The 19,454-nt window shown below is 35.1% G+C and overlaps 2 protein-coding genes across 3 annotated transcripts; both read left to right on the plus strand.

The window, feature by feature from the left end:
* Positions 1-226: 226 nt before the first annotated feature.
* LOC105780502 (serine/threonine-protein kinase STY13) lies at positions 227-3,345 on the plus strand. Of its 2 annotated transcripts, none has more exons than XM_012604882.2 (6): positions 227-381; positions 665-959; positions 1,983-2,104; positions 2,238-2,603; positions 2,694-2,828; positions 2,912-3,345. In XM_012604882.2, exons 1-6 carry the CDS (start codon positions 316-318, stop codon positions 3,116-3,118), a joined length of 1,191 nt encoding a protein of 396 aa, XP_012460336.1. In that variant the 5' UTR covers positions 227-315; the 3' UTR covers positions 3,119-3,345. The 2 variants fall into 2 exon arrangements, with proteins under 2 accessions (XP_012460336.1, XP_012460338.1); XM_012604884.2 differs by having other exon boundaries at positions 260-381; positions 655-959.
* Positions 3,346-14,461: 11,116 nt separating this feature from the next.
* LOC105778935 (uncharacterized) lies at positions 14,462-16,112 on the plus strand. Its single transcript, XM_012602697.1, has 3 exons — positions 14,462-14,647; positions 15,205-15,423; positions 15,675-16,112. The coding sequence occupies exons 1-3, from the start codon at positions 14,462-14,464 to the stop codon at positions 16,110-16,112; spliced, it is 843 nt and encodes a 280-aa protein (XP_012458151.1).
* The last annotated feature ends 3,342 nt before the right edge of the window (positions 16,113-19,454 follow it).

The raw sequence follows: 19,454 nt of genomic DNA on the forward strand, positions 1-19,454 counted from the left end.
AATGCTTAAATATAAATATTGTATTAAGTATTAATTTATATGAAACACTAATTAAAATTTTTGTCCCACATTTATTTAACACGAATTTAAAAAGTGTAAACTCATCCCACCCTATATATATATATATAAGAAAAATACTGTATTGTATTAGATTAGGAAGAGAGGTAGAGGATAGTCCAATGACATCATTGATGAGAAGAGAAATTTGGCAGAGTAGAAAGTAGGCTGTTTGAAAGGGACAGTTGGGTTGGACTTGCATATACAACCAGAGATAAACCCCCATTTAAAACAAAGCTACGACCGTGAATCCCATAAATGCATAAAAAATACAAAGCAGGAGGAAGAAGAAGAAGCAGCCGAAACAGAAACAAAGAAACCACCGTAAGTGTGTCACGACAACCCACGTCGTCTTCAGGCAGTAATCCATGTGCCCACATGGCTGTTTGCGAGTTTGAAAGAAACCAATAAACAATAACCCCCCAAAAGAAAACACAACTCTCTTTCATTTATTTCTTTTCATATATATATAAAATATTATTTAAGATTATGATTGAGTTGTAGTTTTTAGTGTAGATTTTGGAGAGATACCCAGAATCAGGAATAGTTGAAAAAAGCTAATAGTTTTAAAAGACTGTTCCTTTCTCTGTTTTGGAGGAGTGTGAAGATGAAGGAGAAAAGTGAGAGCGGGGGAGGAGGGTATGTAAGAGCAGATCAGATAGATCTGAAGAGCTTGGATGAGCAACTTCAGAGGCATCTTAGTAGAGCATGGACGATGGAGAAGAACAAGAACAACAGGGAAGATAAAGGAGAGGAAGGCGGCGGACAGCTGAGGCCTAGCAACACTGGGAGAAGACAAGAGTGGGAGATTGATCCTTCTAAGCTTATCATCAAAAGTGTTATAGCTCGTGGCACTTTTGGAACCGTTCATCGTGGGATGTATGATGGCCAAGATGTTGCTGGTATTTTCACCATTTCCCATCTCTCTCTTTATACTTTTTTATTTTTATTTTTTATATGCTCAAGATTTGCTTTTCTGTATCCATTTGTTGTTTGAATTGAAACCATCAAACTCTACATTTCACCCCCTTTCTTTTTCTGCTATACTTTTGGTTTCCTCCAAAATCAACTTTGTAGGCCTCATAGATGTGTTGCTATTATCACTTTAGGCCTCTTTGGTTGGGAAGGTTCATCAAAATGATACTGTGAGTTTCACACACTAATAATTTACTTTTTCTTATTCTTTTAAAAATTATAATCTATTTTATTTTGTTATATTATTATAAAACAAGAATATTTTCCGAATAAAATAATGGGTCTCACAAATTTTTAACATTATTCTTTTTTGACACGTGTCTTGACAGTGTCCGGTACGTATCTGCATGTCCGTGTAGGACAGCGGTACGAGGAGGTTTACCCCGATGCTTCATAGGGCTAGTGTTCTCATAGGTTGCTCGGACTCGGGTGTTGCGTGTTAAACTTTTCCAAGTTTTGTCGAAGCTCATACCTCAGATTCATGTCTGAATATGTTACCGACCAACATAGTACTGGAACCAAAATGGAAGTCCGAGCAACAGAAATGTTCGTCTTCCATCATTGACCAAAAATTACAGTTTCTCAATATTAATAGTACCGTTATTTATATCAAAGAGGTTGCCTAAGGTTTGCAGTGGTGGAGTTGATTTTTGGGATCAAATGTTTCCTGGTTTTTCAGTTTCTGTTTGGATAATCTTATCACAGCTGTTCCGTTTGTTTGGTTGCTGAGAAAATGCAAGTAAAAGGGAAAAGAACCTAGTTCTAAGAACAACTATTCCACTGCATACACCTATTACTTGAATGAGTTTTTCCCTTCTATATATTAATCAACCAAATGTGTGCTAATCTATTATTGATGTGCACTTTTAATCATAATACTTTTTGGAGATAAAAAAAAGCCAGAAAATTTAAAGATCCTCGTTAACATTGCGAACTTCCATTATGCTTAGTTAAACTTCTTGACTGGGGAGAAGAGGGCCACAGATCCGAGGCCGAAATAGCTTCACTTCGAGCAGCTTTTACTCAAGAGGTTGCGGTGTGGCATAAGCTTAATCATCCTAATGTAACAAAGGTAACATTTATTATCTCCTATCTTTACCTCTCTCTTTTTTTCCCAGTTTCTTTAATCTTTTCCACAGTCTTATCCTAATATGGATGTTATTGATCATTAAATTTATTATTTTATTTGTCTTTAACCCATGCAGTTTATAGGGGCGACAATGGGCTCATCGGACCTGAACATACAGATGGAAAATGGTCAAATTGGCATGCCAATTTGTTGTGTTATTGTGGAATATTGTCCTGGGGGTGCACTGAAATCCTACTTGATAAAGAATCGGAGAAGGAAGTTGGCTTTTAAGGTAGTCATTCAATTGGCTGTAGATCTTGCACGAGGGTTGAGCTATCTTCACTCCCAAAAGATTGTCCATAGAGATGTCAAGACAGAAAACATGCTTCTGGACAAGACGCGTACCGTAAAGATTGCTGATTTCGGGGTTGCTCGACTCGAGGCTTCGAACCCTAATGACATGACCGGAGAGACTGGAACACTTGGTTATATGGCACCAGAGGTATACAACTTAAATATATGCTTTTCTTTAGAGTTTCGCAGTCAGTCACTCCCCCACTTGATGAATTGAAATAGCCTAAATTCGGGACAGGTCCTTAACGGCAATCCCTACAATAGGAAGTGTGATGTGTATAGCTTCGGTATCTGCTTATGGGAGATATACTGCTGTGACATGCCGTATCCTGATCTTAGCTTCTCGGAAGTGACATCGGCTGTCGTCCGTCAGGTAAATGAATCCATCTCCCTTGCAAACATTATAGCCTAAGTTGATTCTATGTTGATAGCAATAACATAAACTTTAAACTGCAGAATCTGAGGCCGGAGATACCTCGTTGCTGTCCGAGTTCTCTTGCAAATGTAATGAAAAGATGCTGGGATGCAAACCCCGACAAACGGCCGGAGATGGACGAAGTGGTGTCGATGTTGGAGGCGATTGACACATCAAAAGGCGGAGGCATGATTCCGCATGATCAAACTCAAGGTTGTTTGTGTTTTCGGAGATACCGCGGACCTTGATATTGAATTAAATATGGTAGCAGAGCTAAGTAACATTCCAGTTTATTCATATATTTCATTTGAATTGGAAAGTAAGAGCTGATGAAAGTAGACAGTTGTGGAGTTCAATATCTGCTATTCCAGCATCCATATGTCTCTTTTGGATAATGGGAACAGAGGCGGAAGGCATTGGAAGTCGAGGTCTTGGCCCTTAAACAATTTTGATTTTTCATATTTTCTTTTCTTAATTTGTGTTTATAACTTTATATGTTTTACAGTATCAGATAAAATTTTATGCCTTCCTCAAAATGAAATTCATATACTTTTTACTAAAACTTAAAATTTTTTATAGTAATTTTTAATAATAGATTCAAACCCCCATTATTACTCATCTTTTCATTTAATCATCAGTTACCATTCACAAACCCTTCAAATTAATTGATTTATTATAATTATCAATCGCATAGGCTTATGTTTTACGAAACCCTCATACTTTAATTTCCTCTTTTACTTCTCACAATTTAAAACTCAATCCTCGTCCGATGATAATAGTTTAATTCATTAAGTTAAGTTGTGTTGTTTCCTACATCTAATGTGCCAAGCATATTATCATATGTGTAATACCATGTCAGCTTGTTATTTTTACATATTTCTTATTAAAAATTCATTTAATGGATTAACGATTATAATTTGCATTAAGACTGAAATTTTAAAATTGAAAAGTATAACGACTTAAAATGATCCAATTAAAGAATAGAGACTAAATAACAAGTTACGAATAATGTAGGACTAAAATTTTAAAATTCAAAAAGTATAAGACAGAGTATAAACAGTAATAACATAATTTAAATGTTTTTTTAATATTTTCACAACTTCAACCAATAGAGATGAAAAGTAAAATTATATTTATTTCTGATGTGCCTACATTTGTTTTCTTCTATTTTCAATATTGGAAGTTTAGAACCAAAATGAGAAAGTCTGTATTCATCGTACGGATAAAACCGACGGTAATGTTCCAGTTGGTAATGCATTTTACTTTCATTATTAGGAATAGGGATAATGGGAAAATTTATCCCTATACTTTGTTAAAATTATCAATGTCCTACTTACAATTTATTTATTTTCATACTTGTACTTTAATTTCGTTTATTAAGATGGTACTTTCCCTTCACACTATTAATAACATAGCATCATACCAATAAATGAATCACATATGGCAATTTTTGCCACATCATTGAATATGTCATGATTCTCTAGGTGGTCATAGGCCGAGCTATAACAAAATTTCAGACCTGTTTGATAGACCCGACCCTGATCCAAATAAAAAGCTAAAACTCGAGGTCGGTCCACTTGTATTAAAATTTTTTTTATATAAAAATAAAATTAAAAATATAATACATTAAATACACTAAAATTTCCAACAAATTTAAAATAAATTTAAAATAAATTTATACTTAAATAACACTAAGATAGGTACAACTTAACAAGCAAATGCCTCAAAAGTATTAGCAAAATTAACAATAAAACAAGAAATATACAATATTCAAACAATAACAACAAAATCATAATAATATAATAGTGAAATGACGTCAAAACAGTAGAATTTTTTTCTTTTTTTACAAATTCAGACCGATCCGAGCCCGGGTTAAAAAAAGCTTACTTGAGGCATGACCTATTTTCTAAATAAAATTTTTTTTTGCCTAAACTCATTTTTCGAGCCTAATTTTTACCCAAAATCTCATATTTTTTGGATGGGCCTTCAGGCCGACCCATAAGAGCTTAAAACTAATTTTATCTAATATTTATTATTACCCAAATTAAAAAATAAATTTACTTACGACTAAAAGACAATTAGTTCCACTCGTCTCTTCAATGTTCTTCTCTGGAACAAAACAAAGAAGCCTTAGTCGACTTTTCTCATCTTCGAAGCCAATATTAACCGGCGTCTTCTTCGATCAAGAAGCATTCAATCACATTTATGAGTCCATTTACGAATTTTGATTTTATTAGAGGTGTTTATGGGTCGGGTTGGATTTAAGCATGATATTAACATATTTTATACTTGTTCAAACTTGACCCGACCTAAAATATGAGTCTAAAATTTTACCCAAACTCGCCCATATTTGCAAAAAACTAACCTAAGTCCATTTTAGGCTCACTCATATTATTTAAAAAATATATATTATTTTGTTTTAATATTTTGTTATTTATTGAAATTTTTTATATAGTCATATTAACATTAGAGTAGTATTATATATTTAATATAAGTTTATTTTTTAATTGTGTTATAAATTATATAATATAAAGTATTATAAATTTAAAAACGAGTTGGGCCATATTAGGCTCGGGCCTTGAATATTCAAGCCCAAACCTAACCCGTATTTTAAACGGGTCTAATTTTTTTACTTAAGCTCATTTTTCGAGCCTAATATTTTTATCCAAGCCTTACTAAATTTCAAGCAAGCCTTTGGGCCTAGACAAATAGCCTGACTTATGAATAAGTCTAATTTCTTCGATTTCCCTTTGCAAAGACCATTCTCAGTTCTCCAAATTTCATACATTTTTCTTTGCATCATTAGTACGCCACAGTCTTACTTTTCTTCTTTCATGCTTCCCTATACTGGTTAGAGATGGAGATGGGAATGACAATCTTGGAGGCCGGGTTTACTTTAGGTTTGCATATGTTAATTTGACGATGATAAGGTTTTTTTTGGGGTTTGATTTACAGGGTTTGAGATATGTTTTCTTTTTCCAAGTAAAAGCAAAGCTTTTTTCTCAATAAAAATTTTATCTTACTTTCTTTTGTTCCTTTCACATTCTGCAGTACAGTATTTGTGTTATTCCTCAAAAGAAAGTGACCATTCCTGCTATTCTTGGGGCCCGAATCTGGATTTTATCATTGCTACATCCTTGAGATCTATTTTTTTTTTAAGTAAAAAATGACAAAACAGTCATTCAACTTTGGGTAGCTAACAAAACAGTGAAACATGTTTCATTTCAGCTATTCAACTTTTGAAAAATAACAAAACAGTCACTAACGTTATAAAAAAGTGACAAAACAGTCGTTGATTAATAGTTTCCATTAGTGTCTTAGCGAATCGCTGATGTGGCAAGTTAACTGTTGATGTAGCCAATTAACTTGTCACGTTGGATGTCCATGGTGGAAACCCATCCAATTTAAGAAGAAATTGAAAAAGAACCTTAAAAAAAGTCTTTTTTGCCTAATTTGGCGGGGTCTGATTCTTTGACATTCAAACACCATGTTTTTGCTCCTCTTCTTCTTCTTCTTCTTGGCTCTCTTCCTCTGTAACCTTCCACCATTAAAACACCATGTCTTTCCAAGATGTAATGTAACCACCAAACAGATAAATCTCATCTTCACTAAAACACCCAAAAATAGAGACAGATAAAATTTTTTTCAGACCCGAATCAATGAAAAATAAAAAAATTGACCCATCGATTGAACTAGCAAGGGAGTTAAATAAATTTGGAAAAGACTCGGATAAGAAAATCTTGCAAAAAATGGGTCATTTCTTCAAAAGTTGAAGATTAATTTGAACATTACCTACCATGATGAAGTGAGGAGAAGCTTGAGTAAATTGCCTTTCCCTTTTGTTACTGTGACCCCCAAAGCAACAACATTTTGGTTTGAAGCTGTAACAACAATGCTTGAGTAACTGTAGAAGAATATAAAGCAATTGGGTTAAAGCTTTGGCCTTAGATCGTTACTTTGAAGCTTGGAGGAATCACTTGCAGAGATGCAGTATGGGATTGATTTGAAAACTAGAGGCATCTCCATTTTTTCTCTTCTCCTTCTCCTTCTCCTTCTTCTTCTTCTTCTTCTTCTTTTTCTTTTTCTTCTTATTTTTCTCTTCTTAAACCCTAAATTGGTATTGATAAGGTTGTTAAATTGGTGGTAACCGACCAACTGGAGATTTTTTGACACCAAGCATGCCGTCATCTGCCATGTCACTTTGCTGTGACGTTTGTGATGGAAAATGGCAAAAATGACTATTTTATCACTTTTCCAAAGTTGAGTGATTGAAATAAAACTAAGGTGACTGTTTTGTCAACTACCACAAAATTGAGTGACTGTTGGTGTAATTTACTCTCTTTTTTTTATCTTACCAAATATCTCAACTCTTTCAATGCTACATCTTTGGGGCCTGGGTTTATACTAGGGAAATCGCTGCTCAAACGAATGACATTGATGTAGCATTTGGGGTTGGGTTTACTGCAGAACTTTTGGGGGGGCAATATTGATATTGTTTAAGATGGAGATTATTGAAAAACAAAAGAAAGAATCAGGAATTTGAAACTTTGAAAGAAAAAAAAAGAATGATGGATTCGAAAGCTGTTAATTTGTTACTGATTGAGAGAAAAAATAATTAAAAACACATTAAATTTTCTAATAATGGTATAATTGTTTTTAAGACCTTTGCTTTTGACTAGTTGAATTTTTTTCAGACACAGTGCCACACGGCATCCTATGATTGACCCACATGTCAACTTTTTGTTAAGAATTAACACCGTAAATAGATGGAGAAAAAATTACAAATATCAAAATAAACAAATTAAAAATACAAATACCACATTAATAATTTTGTTAAAATATAAGAAATATTTCGAATTAAAGTAATTTTAAGTTTATTTTAGATAATAATAAGATAAATAGGAATATCATTGATAAAAAGTTAATATATCAACATTAAAAAAATTAAAGCATAGAACTTTCAAAAATTTATAACATAAAAAAATCATTAACAGAAACATGGTAAAGGAGAAAAAAGGAAAAAGTTTGGTCTCTAGACACCAACAAAAGTAAAATCTATTTAAAATTATAAAAGATATAATGATTTATTTGGCTCTTCAACTTTACATAAAATGTCATTTTAGCCTTTTATTTAATTTTCCGCCTCTTTTAGTCCTTCACCTTACATTGTTTGTTAAATCACTTCAAAATGAATGAAAAAGTTAACATCTGTTAACTTTGCTGATGTGGCATCCATGCCAGTCCACATGTATGCCATGTTAGCAGTTAATTAATTTTTGAAAATCTAAAAAAATATTTTTTTATACTTTAATAAATTTAGTAATTTTTAAAAATATTTTTTAAATTTTAATTAATTAATTAATTAATTGCTGACATGGCAATTCACATATATACCATGTCAAAAAAGTTATCTGACATTGACTTTTTCATCTATTTTGGGGGTAATTTAACAAACAACGTAAGTTTAAAAGCTAAAAATGACGAAAATTAAATGAAGGGCTACAACGATTTTTTTTTGTAAAGTTAGAGGGCCAAATAAGTTATTATGCAAATATAAAATTAGTAGATAGCTGCAAGTAGGGTTGTATCCACAGAGACTGATAAACTTTATTTCTTAAACAAAAACAAGTTATAAGAGGGAATTTTTAGGGAAAAAAAACTCAGTGAAAAAAAGCAGTAAATAGAAGTTTTGGGAAATCAATGAAGAAAAACATTAGCTGAAGGTAAATCCTTGTTTAATTCATAGATTTGATCATCGATGCAATGATATCATCAATGCCTTCAATAAATTAATTATAGTTGTTGACTCAACGTCGAGAAACCAATATTTCCTTACCTATTCGGTAACCAAAAGACAACTCGTTTGAAATTAATTCCCTAATTAATAAATAACCTCATAACTCAACGTTCAATATTTAGCTTACTGACAGCATTAAGAATGATAGAGACCTAATTCTAACTAATAAACTCACCTCAATGGAGCTTATTTAAGTTAGATCACACATTCACTCCATATAATCATAAGTTATGACATAAATAATTACGCAGTTTGTCACAAGTATTAGAATGAATTAAACAATTATAGATTTAATTATTATAATTGATAAGCAAAGTAAAAATGATGGGGGGTGTTAGAAAATCAATGAGATGAAGCTCTAGCCAAAGATAAAATCTTCGTTTGATTCACTAGTTTAATCATCAATGCAAAGATGATTTCAGTATTCTTTAGTGAATTAATTATAATTGTTGGTGTCGCACCTAGTAACCAATTTGTTCTTACATTGTCAATAATAAAAAGGAAGCTCATTGAAATTGTTTTCCTTACTAATAGACAATCCTATAACTTCGTGCCTATGATTTAGCTTGTCAATAGCATTAAGAACAAGAAAGACCTAATTCTAACCAACAAACACAAACTAGCGGGATTTATTTAAATTAGATTGCATATCCACACAACATAAATTGCTTACATATTTTATATCCAATTATGTTGTTTGTCACAAGCATTAGAATCAATTAAACAAGTATTGGTTAAACTATTCTAATTGATAAGACAAATATTCTAAGTTATCAAATATGAGCTATATATTCAATAAACCTAAATATTTATAATTAAACTAGAAGAAATACAAATATTAAAGAAAAAGAAAAGATGAAGAGAAATTAGATTTCACAAACTTTTAAAATCAAATTTCGATGTTCCTTTTATCAGCAAAAAGGTTTTAGCAATGACTAATTTTTAGAAATATGCTAAAAAAACTTATTTGAGAAAGTAGGTTGTTTTTTTTTTTTTTGAAAATTACCGATCTACGCTATTTTTGGATAGAAAAAGAAAAACGCGTCCTACAGGCGAGTTTTCACTGTTGTGTCAGTGAAAACGCGTCTTACAAGGCACACTTTCAACCATGTCAGCTGAAAGCATGTCCTACGAGATGTGCTTTCACTAAAAATTGACAATTAGCTCTTTTTGTTAGGTGGTTAAATGTTAGTGTTTTAATCTTTAAGTCTCAAGTTCGCTTTCTCTCCTACTCACATTTGTATTTTTTATTTCATGTTTTAAGCTTTTTATATTTTTAATTAATATTTTTAACACATAAGCTTTTTTGGCTAGATGGCTAGATAATCATGATTTCTTCCTTGAGTCTTAAGTTTGATTCCTCTTATAAACATTTTGATATGTATTTTTATTTAATGTTGTTTCAAGCTTTTTTAATTAATATTTTAATTAATAAATACATTATTTTCAAGTTTTTAATTAATAACTCTTTTATTTATAAAACCAAATAATAAATATGTAATTATTTTTAAAAAAATCAACTAATTCTTTACATGTCAAATATTTATTTTATCCACCTATATTTTGGGGTATGATGAGTTCTAATATTATAAAATCAATTAATAATTTCAGATATCTAATATTATAAAATCAATTAATAATTTCAGATATCTAATATTATAAAATCAATTAATTATTTGAGATATCACTGTTTTTCATCTACATTGTGGGTATGATATTTCAAATATTTTTATATGTGAGATATTTCAAATACTCATACAAAAATATATAATCATCAATTTACTACACTCATGATATGGATTTAAAAATAAATATTACACATATAAAATTATATTTACTAAAAATAATGACACTTACAATAATTTTTGATTTTATAAATAAAAGAGTTATTGATTAAAAATAAAAAAATTGAAAATAATATATTTATTAATTTATAAAATTAATTAAAAAACTTGAAACAACATGAAATAAAAAATACATATTAAAATGCTTATAAGAGGAATTGAACTTATGGCTCAAGATGAAATTACTATTATCTAACCATCTAATCAAAAGAACTATTATGAGACTTAAGGACAAAAACACTAACTTTTAGTCATTTGACCAAAATAGATGAATTGATAATTTTCAGTAAAAACTTTTCTTGTAGGACGCGTTTTCAGTTGTCGTGATTGAAAGCGCGCCCTGTAGAATGTATTTTCCTTTCTCTATCCAAAAACAACGTAAATCAATAAATTTTAAAAAAAATGACCTACTTTTTTAAATAATTTTTTTCAGCATATTTCTAAAAATTAATTGCTTAGCAATCCATGAAGGAGAAAAATGCAAAAATAATAAAAATTCAATAAAAAATCCAAACCCTCTACTAAAATATCACTATAAAGTTTAATTAACCTAGATTAAGTGCTTGAGCTAAAAGGGAGAAAATATGGTTGCTTTTAGGAGTTAAGGCGGCCAAAGTTGTTGCACAAATTAACAGTAGTGGCTGGGGCTCACACATGCCCATGCCATGACACCAAATTTGCTTCTTCCATCCAAGCTGTAGTGTCATGGGTTGCGCATGGAAGCACGCAACCATGACAAACTTGTGCGATCCATCGTATTTGAGGGAGGTCATTTGACCCAACCAAACTGGCCCGTTGCCTAGAGAGATTAAAAGCCCATCTCAAGAGCCTGGTAAATATGGAAAGTGATCCAAGAAGATATGATTATGTAATCTTAGAGTTCTAATTGTATACAACTTTTAATTGTGTAATCTTAGAGTTCTAATTGTATACAGCTTTTAATTGTAGCCATTGATGTACTTTGATTTATACCATTGATTTTAGGGAGACTCAACTATAAATAGAGACCTCTTTGCTCATTGTAATTCATTCAGTTGTAAATAAGAATTTTGAGAGTATTCACTCAAACTTTTCTCTCAAGTGTTCTTTCTTTTCTGTGGCTTTTGTTCATCTTTCTGTAGTTCGTTCTTACTTCGTTCTTCTGCTGTTCTTCGTGGGTGCCTTGAGAGAATTTTGTTGAATCCTTTATCTTTGCAAGATTAGGCCGACTTAGGTGTTTTTATTGTTGAATCCTTTATCATTGTGAGTTAGGCTGGCTTAGGCGTTTTTAAGCAAAGAAACTGCCTAAGGCCGCACGGATCGCGTGGAAAAACTCTAAGTCCGTGACAGTTGGTATCCGAGCTAAGGTTAGGAGCCACCGTTGAAAGATGTCGAAAGAAGTTGAGGGAATAGAGACCCGTGAGAGGGTAGGAAAGCTAGCCGCTCGAGGGACATATTGTCAGCTTTAGAGGATCGTGTCGTCACTCTCGAGAATTTCGTGGGGGATATCAAGGAGAGGATTGATGATATCGATGATAGGCTCCATGATGGATTGCAGTCCATGCAGGAGCAGCTCAAAGTGTATGTGTTGGACAATGTGAAACAGTTGACGGGTAGAGATGATGCCATTGAGACTATGGTGGCGGCCTTGAAAGGGGAGATTGCGGAGCTCAATGGTGAACTCACAATCTACAAGGCTGCTTTGGGCAATGGTGGGTTAGCTGTTGTCGACCCAAGCCCAATATTGATGTTCCCAAGCCCAAGGAGTTCAAGGGAACAAGGTCCGCAAGATATGTAGACAACTTTCTGTGGGGAATTGAGCAATACTTCCGTGCCAAAGGTATCATAAAGGATGTCACTAAGGTAACTACTGCTGCGATGTATTTATCTGACGTTGCTTTGTTATAGTGGCGTCATAGGTCTATTGATGTGAGACGTGGTGGGATTGAAATCGAAACTTGGGAGGAGTTTCGATGTGAGTTCAAAACATAGTTTTACCCAGAGTACGCCGAGGATGAGGCTCGGGCAAAGTTGTGTCGGCTTGCGTAACAAGGCACTGTGAGGGAGTATGTGCAGGAGTTTAGCGAACTTATGCTTTAAATCTCAGATATGGGGGAGAAAGAGGCATTCTTTTTCTTCATGGACGGATTAAAATCGTGGGCGAAGCAGGAGTTGCAACGCCGATGAGTTCAAGAACTCACCAAGGCTATGTCCGTAGCAGAACCGCTTGCTGAATTTGGTGGGAAGAAATACAATGGCAATTCTTCTAAGCCCAGATTTAATCAAAACGGTAATAGTGGGGGAGATAAAGAAAGGCCCACTAGGAACGGCAATGGTAAGAAGCCTTGGGACAAGAAAAAGAGTGGGCCTATAAGTTGCTTTCACTGTGATGGTCCACATATGATCAAGGACTGCCCGAAGAAGACTGTTCTCACGGTTATGGAAGCAAAGGAGGAGTCCGATGTGGAGGATAACAATCTTGGTTCGATACTAGGGGGTTTCGAAGATAGAATGAGCCATGGTTTGATGTTTGTAGACATCATTGTGGCTGGCAGAAAATTGAATGCGCTCGTTGACACAGACACTTCTAATTTGTTCATGTCCGAGGAGGCTGCTTGTAAACTGGGCCTCAAGATAGATAATGAAGTGGGTCGGATCAAAACAGTGAACTCAGAAAGTGTTCCAATCAAGGGGGTTGCAAAGGGAATGGATCTTCAGCTCGAAAAATGGTCCGGGAAGGTATCTATTAAGGTAATACCACTTGATGATTATGATTTTGTGGTTGGACTAAGTTTCCTATATCAAGTTAATGCTCTTATTGCCCCTTCGAGCAATTACATGGTGATTTCGGACGCGAAACATCAATGCATGGTGAAAGTGACAAGGAAAAGAAGCTTTGAGGGAAAACCACTGTCAGCAATTCAGTTTGCTAAAGGTGTACGTAGAAATGAAGTCTCATATTTAACAACCTTGAAGATCGAAGAGACCGCTGAGTCTGTTAGTGAAACCCGAAAGAAGTGGGTCAATTGTTGCAATCATTCCGAGATGTAATGCCTGTTCAGTTACCTAAAAGTTTGCCATACAAGAAGGAGGTGGACCACAAAATCGAGTTAGTGTCCAATGTGGTGCCGCCAGCAAGGGCCCCCTATCGTATGTCTCCGCCAGAATTATAAGAGTTGCGGAAACAATTGAAGGAACTTTTGGATGTAGGATTCATTAGACCATCTAAATCCCCATATGGTGCCCCAGTGTTGTTCCAAAAGAAACATGATGGGTCCTTGAGAATGTGCATCGATTATCGAGCTCTAAACAAGATCACTGTGAAGAATAGGTACCCTATTCCTCTTATTGCAGATTTGTTTGATCAGCTTGGTAGTGTAAGATGGTTTACCAAGTTAGATATGAGATCGGGGTATCATCAAGTTCGGATAGCCGAGGGAGATGAACCAAAGACAGCTTTTGTGACACGGTACGGTTCGTATGAGTTCCTTGTGATGCCTTTCGGACTCATGAATGCCCTAGCTACATTCTGTACCCTAATGAATAAGGCATTTCAACCATTTCTCGATCGTTTTGTGGTTGTTTACCTTGATGATATTGTGGTGTATAGGAAGTCTCTTGAAGAGCACATGGGACACTTGAGTGAGGTGTTCCAAACTTTGAGGGAAAATGAGCTGTTCATCAAGGAGGAGAAATGTTCATTTTCCCAACAAGAGGTGTCATTCCTAGGCCACATTGTGGGAGGTGGTAAGATCCGAATGGATAAGAGCAAGGTTCGATCCATTTCAGAGTGGGGGCCTCCAACCAAGGTAACAAAATTGAGATCCTTCCTTAGGTTGGCAAATTACTATCGACGCTTTGTTGAAGGCTACTCTAGAATTACCACTCCCTTGACGAACATGTTGAAAAAGGAGAAGGTATGGGATTAGAAACCGGAATGTGAGAAGGCCTTTAATCAATTGAAGTAAGAAATGACAAGGGAACCCATACTTGCCTTGCCGGATTTTGGAAAGCCTTATGAGGTACGCACGGATGCATCAGATTATGTTATTGGGGAAGTACTGATGCAAGATGGGCAGCCAATTGCTTTCGAGAGTCGAAAGCTTAATGAGACGGAGCGTAGTTATACGGTCCAAGAGAAAGAGATGACTGTCGTAGTACACTGGTTGCGCACATAGAGACATTATCTATTGGGTTCCAGGTTCGTGGTCCTTACCGATAATGTTGCCAATAGTTACTTTCTAACCTAGAAAAAGTTGTTTCCCAAGCAGGCTCGTTGGTAGGTTTTACTAGCAGAGTTTGATTTTACAATGGAATATAAACTAGGAAGTGCCAACATTGTGGCTGATGCACTCAGTCGAAAGATGGAATTCGTAGCAATTAGTCAACTTGATGGTTCTTTGTTGGAACGCATTCGAGAGGGATTGTCCCATGATCCTACGACCAAAATTTGATTGAGCTTGCCAAGGAGGGAAAAATAAGAAGATTTTGGCTTGATGGGGAGCTGTTATACACTCATGGACACTGCCTCTATGTGCCCTATTATGGGAAACTCCGTAAGGAAGTCATGAAGGAGTGGCATGACTCGAAATGGGCAGGCCATCCAGGGATGCATTGCACTTTGGCCCTTTTGGAGGAACGTTATTATTGGCCTCACATAGGTGCTGATGTGGAAACATATGTAAAAACTTGTCTAGTGTGCCAATAAGACAAGGTTGAGTTAAAGACTCCAGCAGGTTTGCTTCAACCCTTGCCAGTTCCGGAAAGGCCATGGGAGAGTTTGTCCATGGATTTCATTATTGGTTTACCTAAGTCTGAAAGTTTTGGGAGTATTCTTGTTGTGGTGGACAGGTTTTCAAAGTATGCGACATTTATTTCGGTGACCAATGAGTGCCCTGCTGAGGAAGCAGCTCGGTTGTTTCTTAGACACGTGGTGAAGTATTAGGGAGTGCCACTGTCTATTATTAGTGATCGAGATGGGCGATTTACGGGCTAGTTCTGGACGGATTTGTTCAAGTCAATGGGCTCAGATTTAAACTTCTCCACGAGCATACATCTACAAATCGATGGGCAAACTGAACGAGTAAATGCATTGTTGGAGGCATATCTTCGACACTATGTAAGTGCCACACAAAGGAATTGGCCAAAGTTGTTGGATGTGGCTAATTTTCATACAACTTGTAGCGAAGTGGGGCCACGAATCAAAGTCCATTTGAAATAGTGACGGGTCAACAGCCACTCACACCCAACGCTGTTGTGACCCATTGTACAAGACCAAATCCGGCAGCCTATCGATTCGCAAAATATTGGCAAGAGAAGAATGACTTGGCTAGAGCTTGTTTACACAAGGCAAATAAGTGTAGCAAGAAGTGGGCTGGTAAAAAACGAATGGATGTGCAATTTCAAGTGGGTGACTCAGTCCTCGCTAAACTACACTTGATTTTGCGATATACTGGCTTGCACAAGGGTCTTGTGCGAAGGTATGAGGGGCCATTCAAAGTTGTGAAGAGAGTAGGTAAGGTGGCCTACAAGCTTGAGCTGCCAGCAAAACTTAAAGTCTACCCGGCTTTCCATATAAGCATGCTTAAGCCATTTCATGGGGATCAAGAGGATCCGAATTGAGGTAAGTTCGAACAAGCACCGATGGGGGTAAAGGTGTCATATGATCGTGAAGTCGAAAACATTGAGGTAGATAGGGTAATTAGACAAAAGTACCACCGACCACGGCATGAGTACTTAGTTCGATGGAAGGGACTTCCTGATAGCGAAGCAAGTTGGGAATCTGCCAAGGCATTGCAGCAGTTCCAAGGGAAGATTGACCAGTTCCATAAGGAAGATGCGACGAGGGCGTCGCTAGAACAAGTGGGGAAGAATGTCATGGGTTGCGTATGGGAGCACGCAACCATGACAAACTTGTGCGATCCATCATATTTGAGGGAGGTCATTTGGCCTAACCAAACTGGCCCGTTGCCTGGAGAGATTAAAAGCCTATCTCAAGAGCCTGGTAAATATGGAAAGTGATCCAAGAAGATATGATTATGTAATCTTAGAGTTCTAATTGTATACAACTTTTAATTGTGTAATCTTAGAGTTCTAATTGTATACAGCTTTTAATTGTAGCCATTGATGTACTTTGATTTACACCATTGATTTTAGGGAGGGTCAACTATAAATAGAGACCTCTCTGCTCATTGTAATTCATTCAGTTGTAAATAAGAATTTTGAGAGTATTCACTCAAACTTTTCTCTCAAGTGTTCTTTTTTTTTCTGTGGCTTTTTTTCATCTTTCTGTAGTTCGTTCTTACTTCGTTCTTCTGCTGTTCTTCGTGGGTGCCTTGAGGGAATTCTGTTGAATCCTTTATCGTTGCGAGATTAGGTTGACTTAGGTGTTTTCACTTTTGAATCCTTTATCATTACGAGTTAGGCTGACTTAGGCGTTTTTAAGCAAAGAAACTGCCTAAGGCCGCACGGATCGCGTGGAAAAACTCTAAGTCCGTGACAGTAGCGCCAGCTTTCTAAGTTGCGTCCCACACCTCTTTTTTCTCCTATTCCATATTTTGTTTAGTTTTCATTCCTTACTTCACTTTCAACTGTCTCCAAATTTACATCTTTAACTCTCAAAACATCTCATTAATAATAGATAGTAAATCATGAAAAATTAAATCATAAATATTTAAAATGTTAATGTATGCAAATCTCACATTGATTTTGCAAATTAAGCTAAGAATGATATTTTATTTGAGAATCAATGAAAAGTAAGTAATAAAAACCTAAATTATATGATGTATGAGTACTTATCAAGAACAAATCAAGCTCTCCATACATGACTTTTGTAAGACTCTTAATCTTAATTGAGCACTGCTATACCCAATGTTTGAAGACACCAACGATAACTCTAATGACTCCATGATATTATATTAAAACTCAGAGCTATTTTGATTAGAGGAGATGAATGACTAACCGGTAAAAACCAAAAATCGAGCTCAATGAACTCATTATCAAATGTTAAACAAGTTTGGCTTTAGGTATCAATACCTTTTAAGTAAGGTATCTATATTCTCAACATTTTTAGCCTTGATTGAAACAATTGCGTCTTTCACAATATTTGCACATACAAAAAAACAAAAAATTTCCCCTTTAATTCCTTTAAAATTTTTAAAGTTTTAAGTTAATTTAATGGTACAATTGTATTTTGGCATTCCTAAAATTTAAATTTTAATTATGTCCTCTTTAAAAATGAAATATTTACATTTTAATCCCTTAAAATTTTATAAAATTCTATGTTAATACAATGAAAAAATTGCATTTTCAAATCTCCTCAAAATTATAATTCAAATTCGACCATTCCAAAAAAAAATCTAGTTTCTCTCGCCAACTACATTCTCTTGTAAAAATGGGTTAGCAACACCATCATTGTCATTAATATCAAGCACATTGCTAGCATCAACCACATTAACGGTTTCCATATTCTCAGGCAAAATAGTATTTAGTGGATGCACCACTAATTTCCTCATAAGGTAGTGGGTGTATAGGAACACCCTAAACTATAAAAGGGCCTTGCTCCTCACGATCCCTGCTATCAACTTTGCGCTAGACCCGTCTAGTTGTTCTTCTATTTGCATTGTTGTTAAAAGCTCCGACATTATCAGCAAAAAACACTTGGTTGGGGTCAATGGTTGTTGCATGGTCTAGTTTACGTTCAACGAAAGTAAGTTTCTCATTCATCATGTGCTCAATCTCATTGTTGTGTACTGCACAATTTGTGTACGTGTGCCTAATCCTGCCATGGTAACGACGGGACCTACATATATTTGTATCGTAAATGCACCTCACATTATAGAGCCATCCTTACTCTTCACGAAACATCCTGCTAATAAGGTTTTCCAGGATCAATGCAGACCCTCACTCTTAGGGAACAAATATTAAGAGGGAAAGTCTCTCTCCATTCTACAGAGATAACTTCTTCAATATTGTAGCCAATCTGTACACCAATCTCATAATATGAACGGTACTCAAAGAGGAAACCCCACATTTGTACCCAAACCATCACGAAATGAGGATAAAGGTCATTGATCAGATCATCTTGACACCATGCATCAAAGATAAATAGTTGACAATCAAACGACCACAAGCTCTCAGTCAGAAATTAAATAATTGACATAAAAATAGAGAAGAAAGTGACTTAAAATATGATTCTTTTTGTGTATCGACATAACACAAACATTACAAACAGTAATGGATTTATACAAAAAGATAGTAGAGAGAAACCATGATACGTGTCAACTAATCATTGACAATGGTTGTTAAGAAATGTGCTGATGACAGCTCATTGAGTTGGTTGAGATAAAATCACACATGTTAATCTTTTGATGATGCAGTAATTTCATGGTATTGAGAAATTTTGTTGCAGTATAATATTTGACATTCTCCCGCATTCTTCTTTTCTATGTTGCAAACTTTGTGGAGTTAACAAGACATAGTCGATTGCTAAAATGAGAAAAATTACGTGGTGGTATTAGCTTTGTAAAGATATCAGCTAGTTGATCTGCTGAGGGAACATAATTTACACTTAATTGACCAGCAAGAACTTTTTCACGAACAAAGTGTAGATCAATATCTACGTGCTTCATTCTAGTATGATGTGTAGGATTAGCAGCAACTGAAATGGCAGCTGAGTTATCACACCAAACAAGGGGTGTATGGGAAGTCTTTACTCTAAGTTTTTCAAGAAGATGTTGGAAGCCAATAAGTTCAGACACACAATTAGCAAGACTATAATATTCTGCTTCAGAAGACGATCGTGATACAACTGATTGCTTCTTTGCAGACCATGCCATGGGAGTTGACCCAAAGAAAATGTGAAAACCTGATGTAGAACATCTTCAATCGAAGAAGCCCAGTCAGCATTAGAAAAGGCAACCAAAAAGGGTCACCTGGTGTGATACATAGACCATGATGAAGAGT

This window comes from Gossypium raimondii, chromosome 4 (assembly GCF_025698545.1).
Source record: "Gossypium raimondii isolate GPD5lz chromosome 4, ASM2569854v1, whole genome shotgun sequence".
In the NCBI taxonomy this organism is placed as follows: domain Eukaryota; kingdom Viridiplantae; phylum Streptophyta; class Magnoliopsida; order Malvales; family Malvaceae; genus Gossypium; species Gossypium raimondii.

Excerpts from the sequence above, each read along its gene's own strand:
- LOC105778935 (XM_012602697.1), top strand. The coding sequence starts at position 14,462 with ATGACAAGGGAACCCATACTTGCCTTGCCGGATTTTGGAAAGCCTTAT. Across the intron at positions 14,648-15,204 it reads AGAAAGAGATGACTGTCGTA|GTTGAGTTAAAGACTCCAGC; the intron begins GTACACTGGTTG and ends CAATAAGACAAG. Across the intron at positions 15,424-15,674 it reads GGTTGTTTCTTAGACACGTG|CGAAGTGGGGCCACGAATCA; the intron begins GTGAAGTATTAG and ends TACAACTTGTAG.
- LOC105780502 (XM_012604882.2), top strand. The coding sequence starts at position 316 with ATGCATAAAAAATACAAAGCAGGAGGAAGAAGAAGAAGCAGCCGAAAC. Across the intron at positions 382-664 it reads ACAGAAACAAAGAAACCACC|ATGAAGGAGAAAAGTGAGAG; the intron begins GTAAGTGTGTCA and ends AGGAGTGTGAAG. Across the intron at positions 960-1,982 it reads TGATGGCCAAGATGTTGCTG|TTAAACTTCTTGACTGGGGA; the intron begins GTATTTTCACCA and ends CATTATGCTTAG.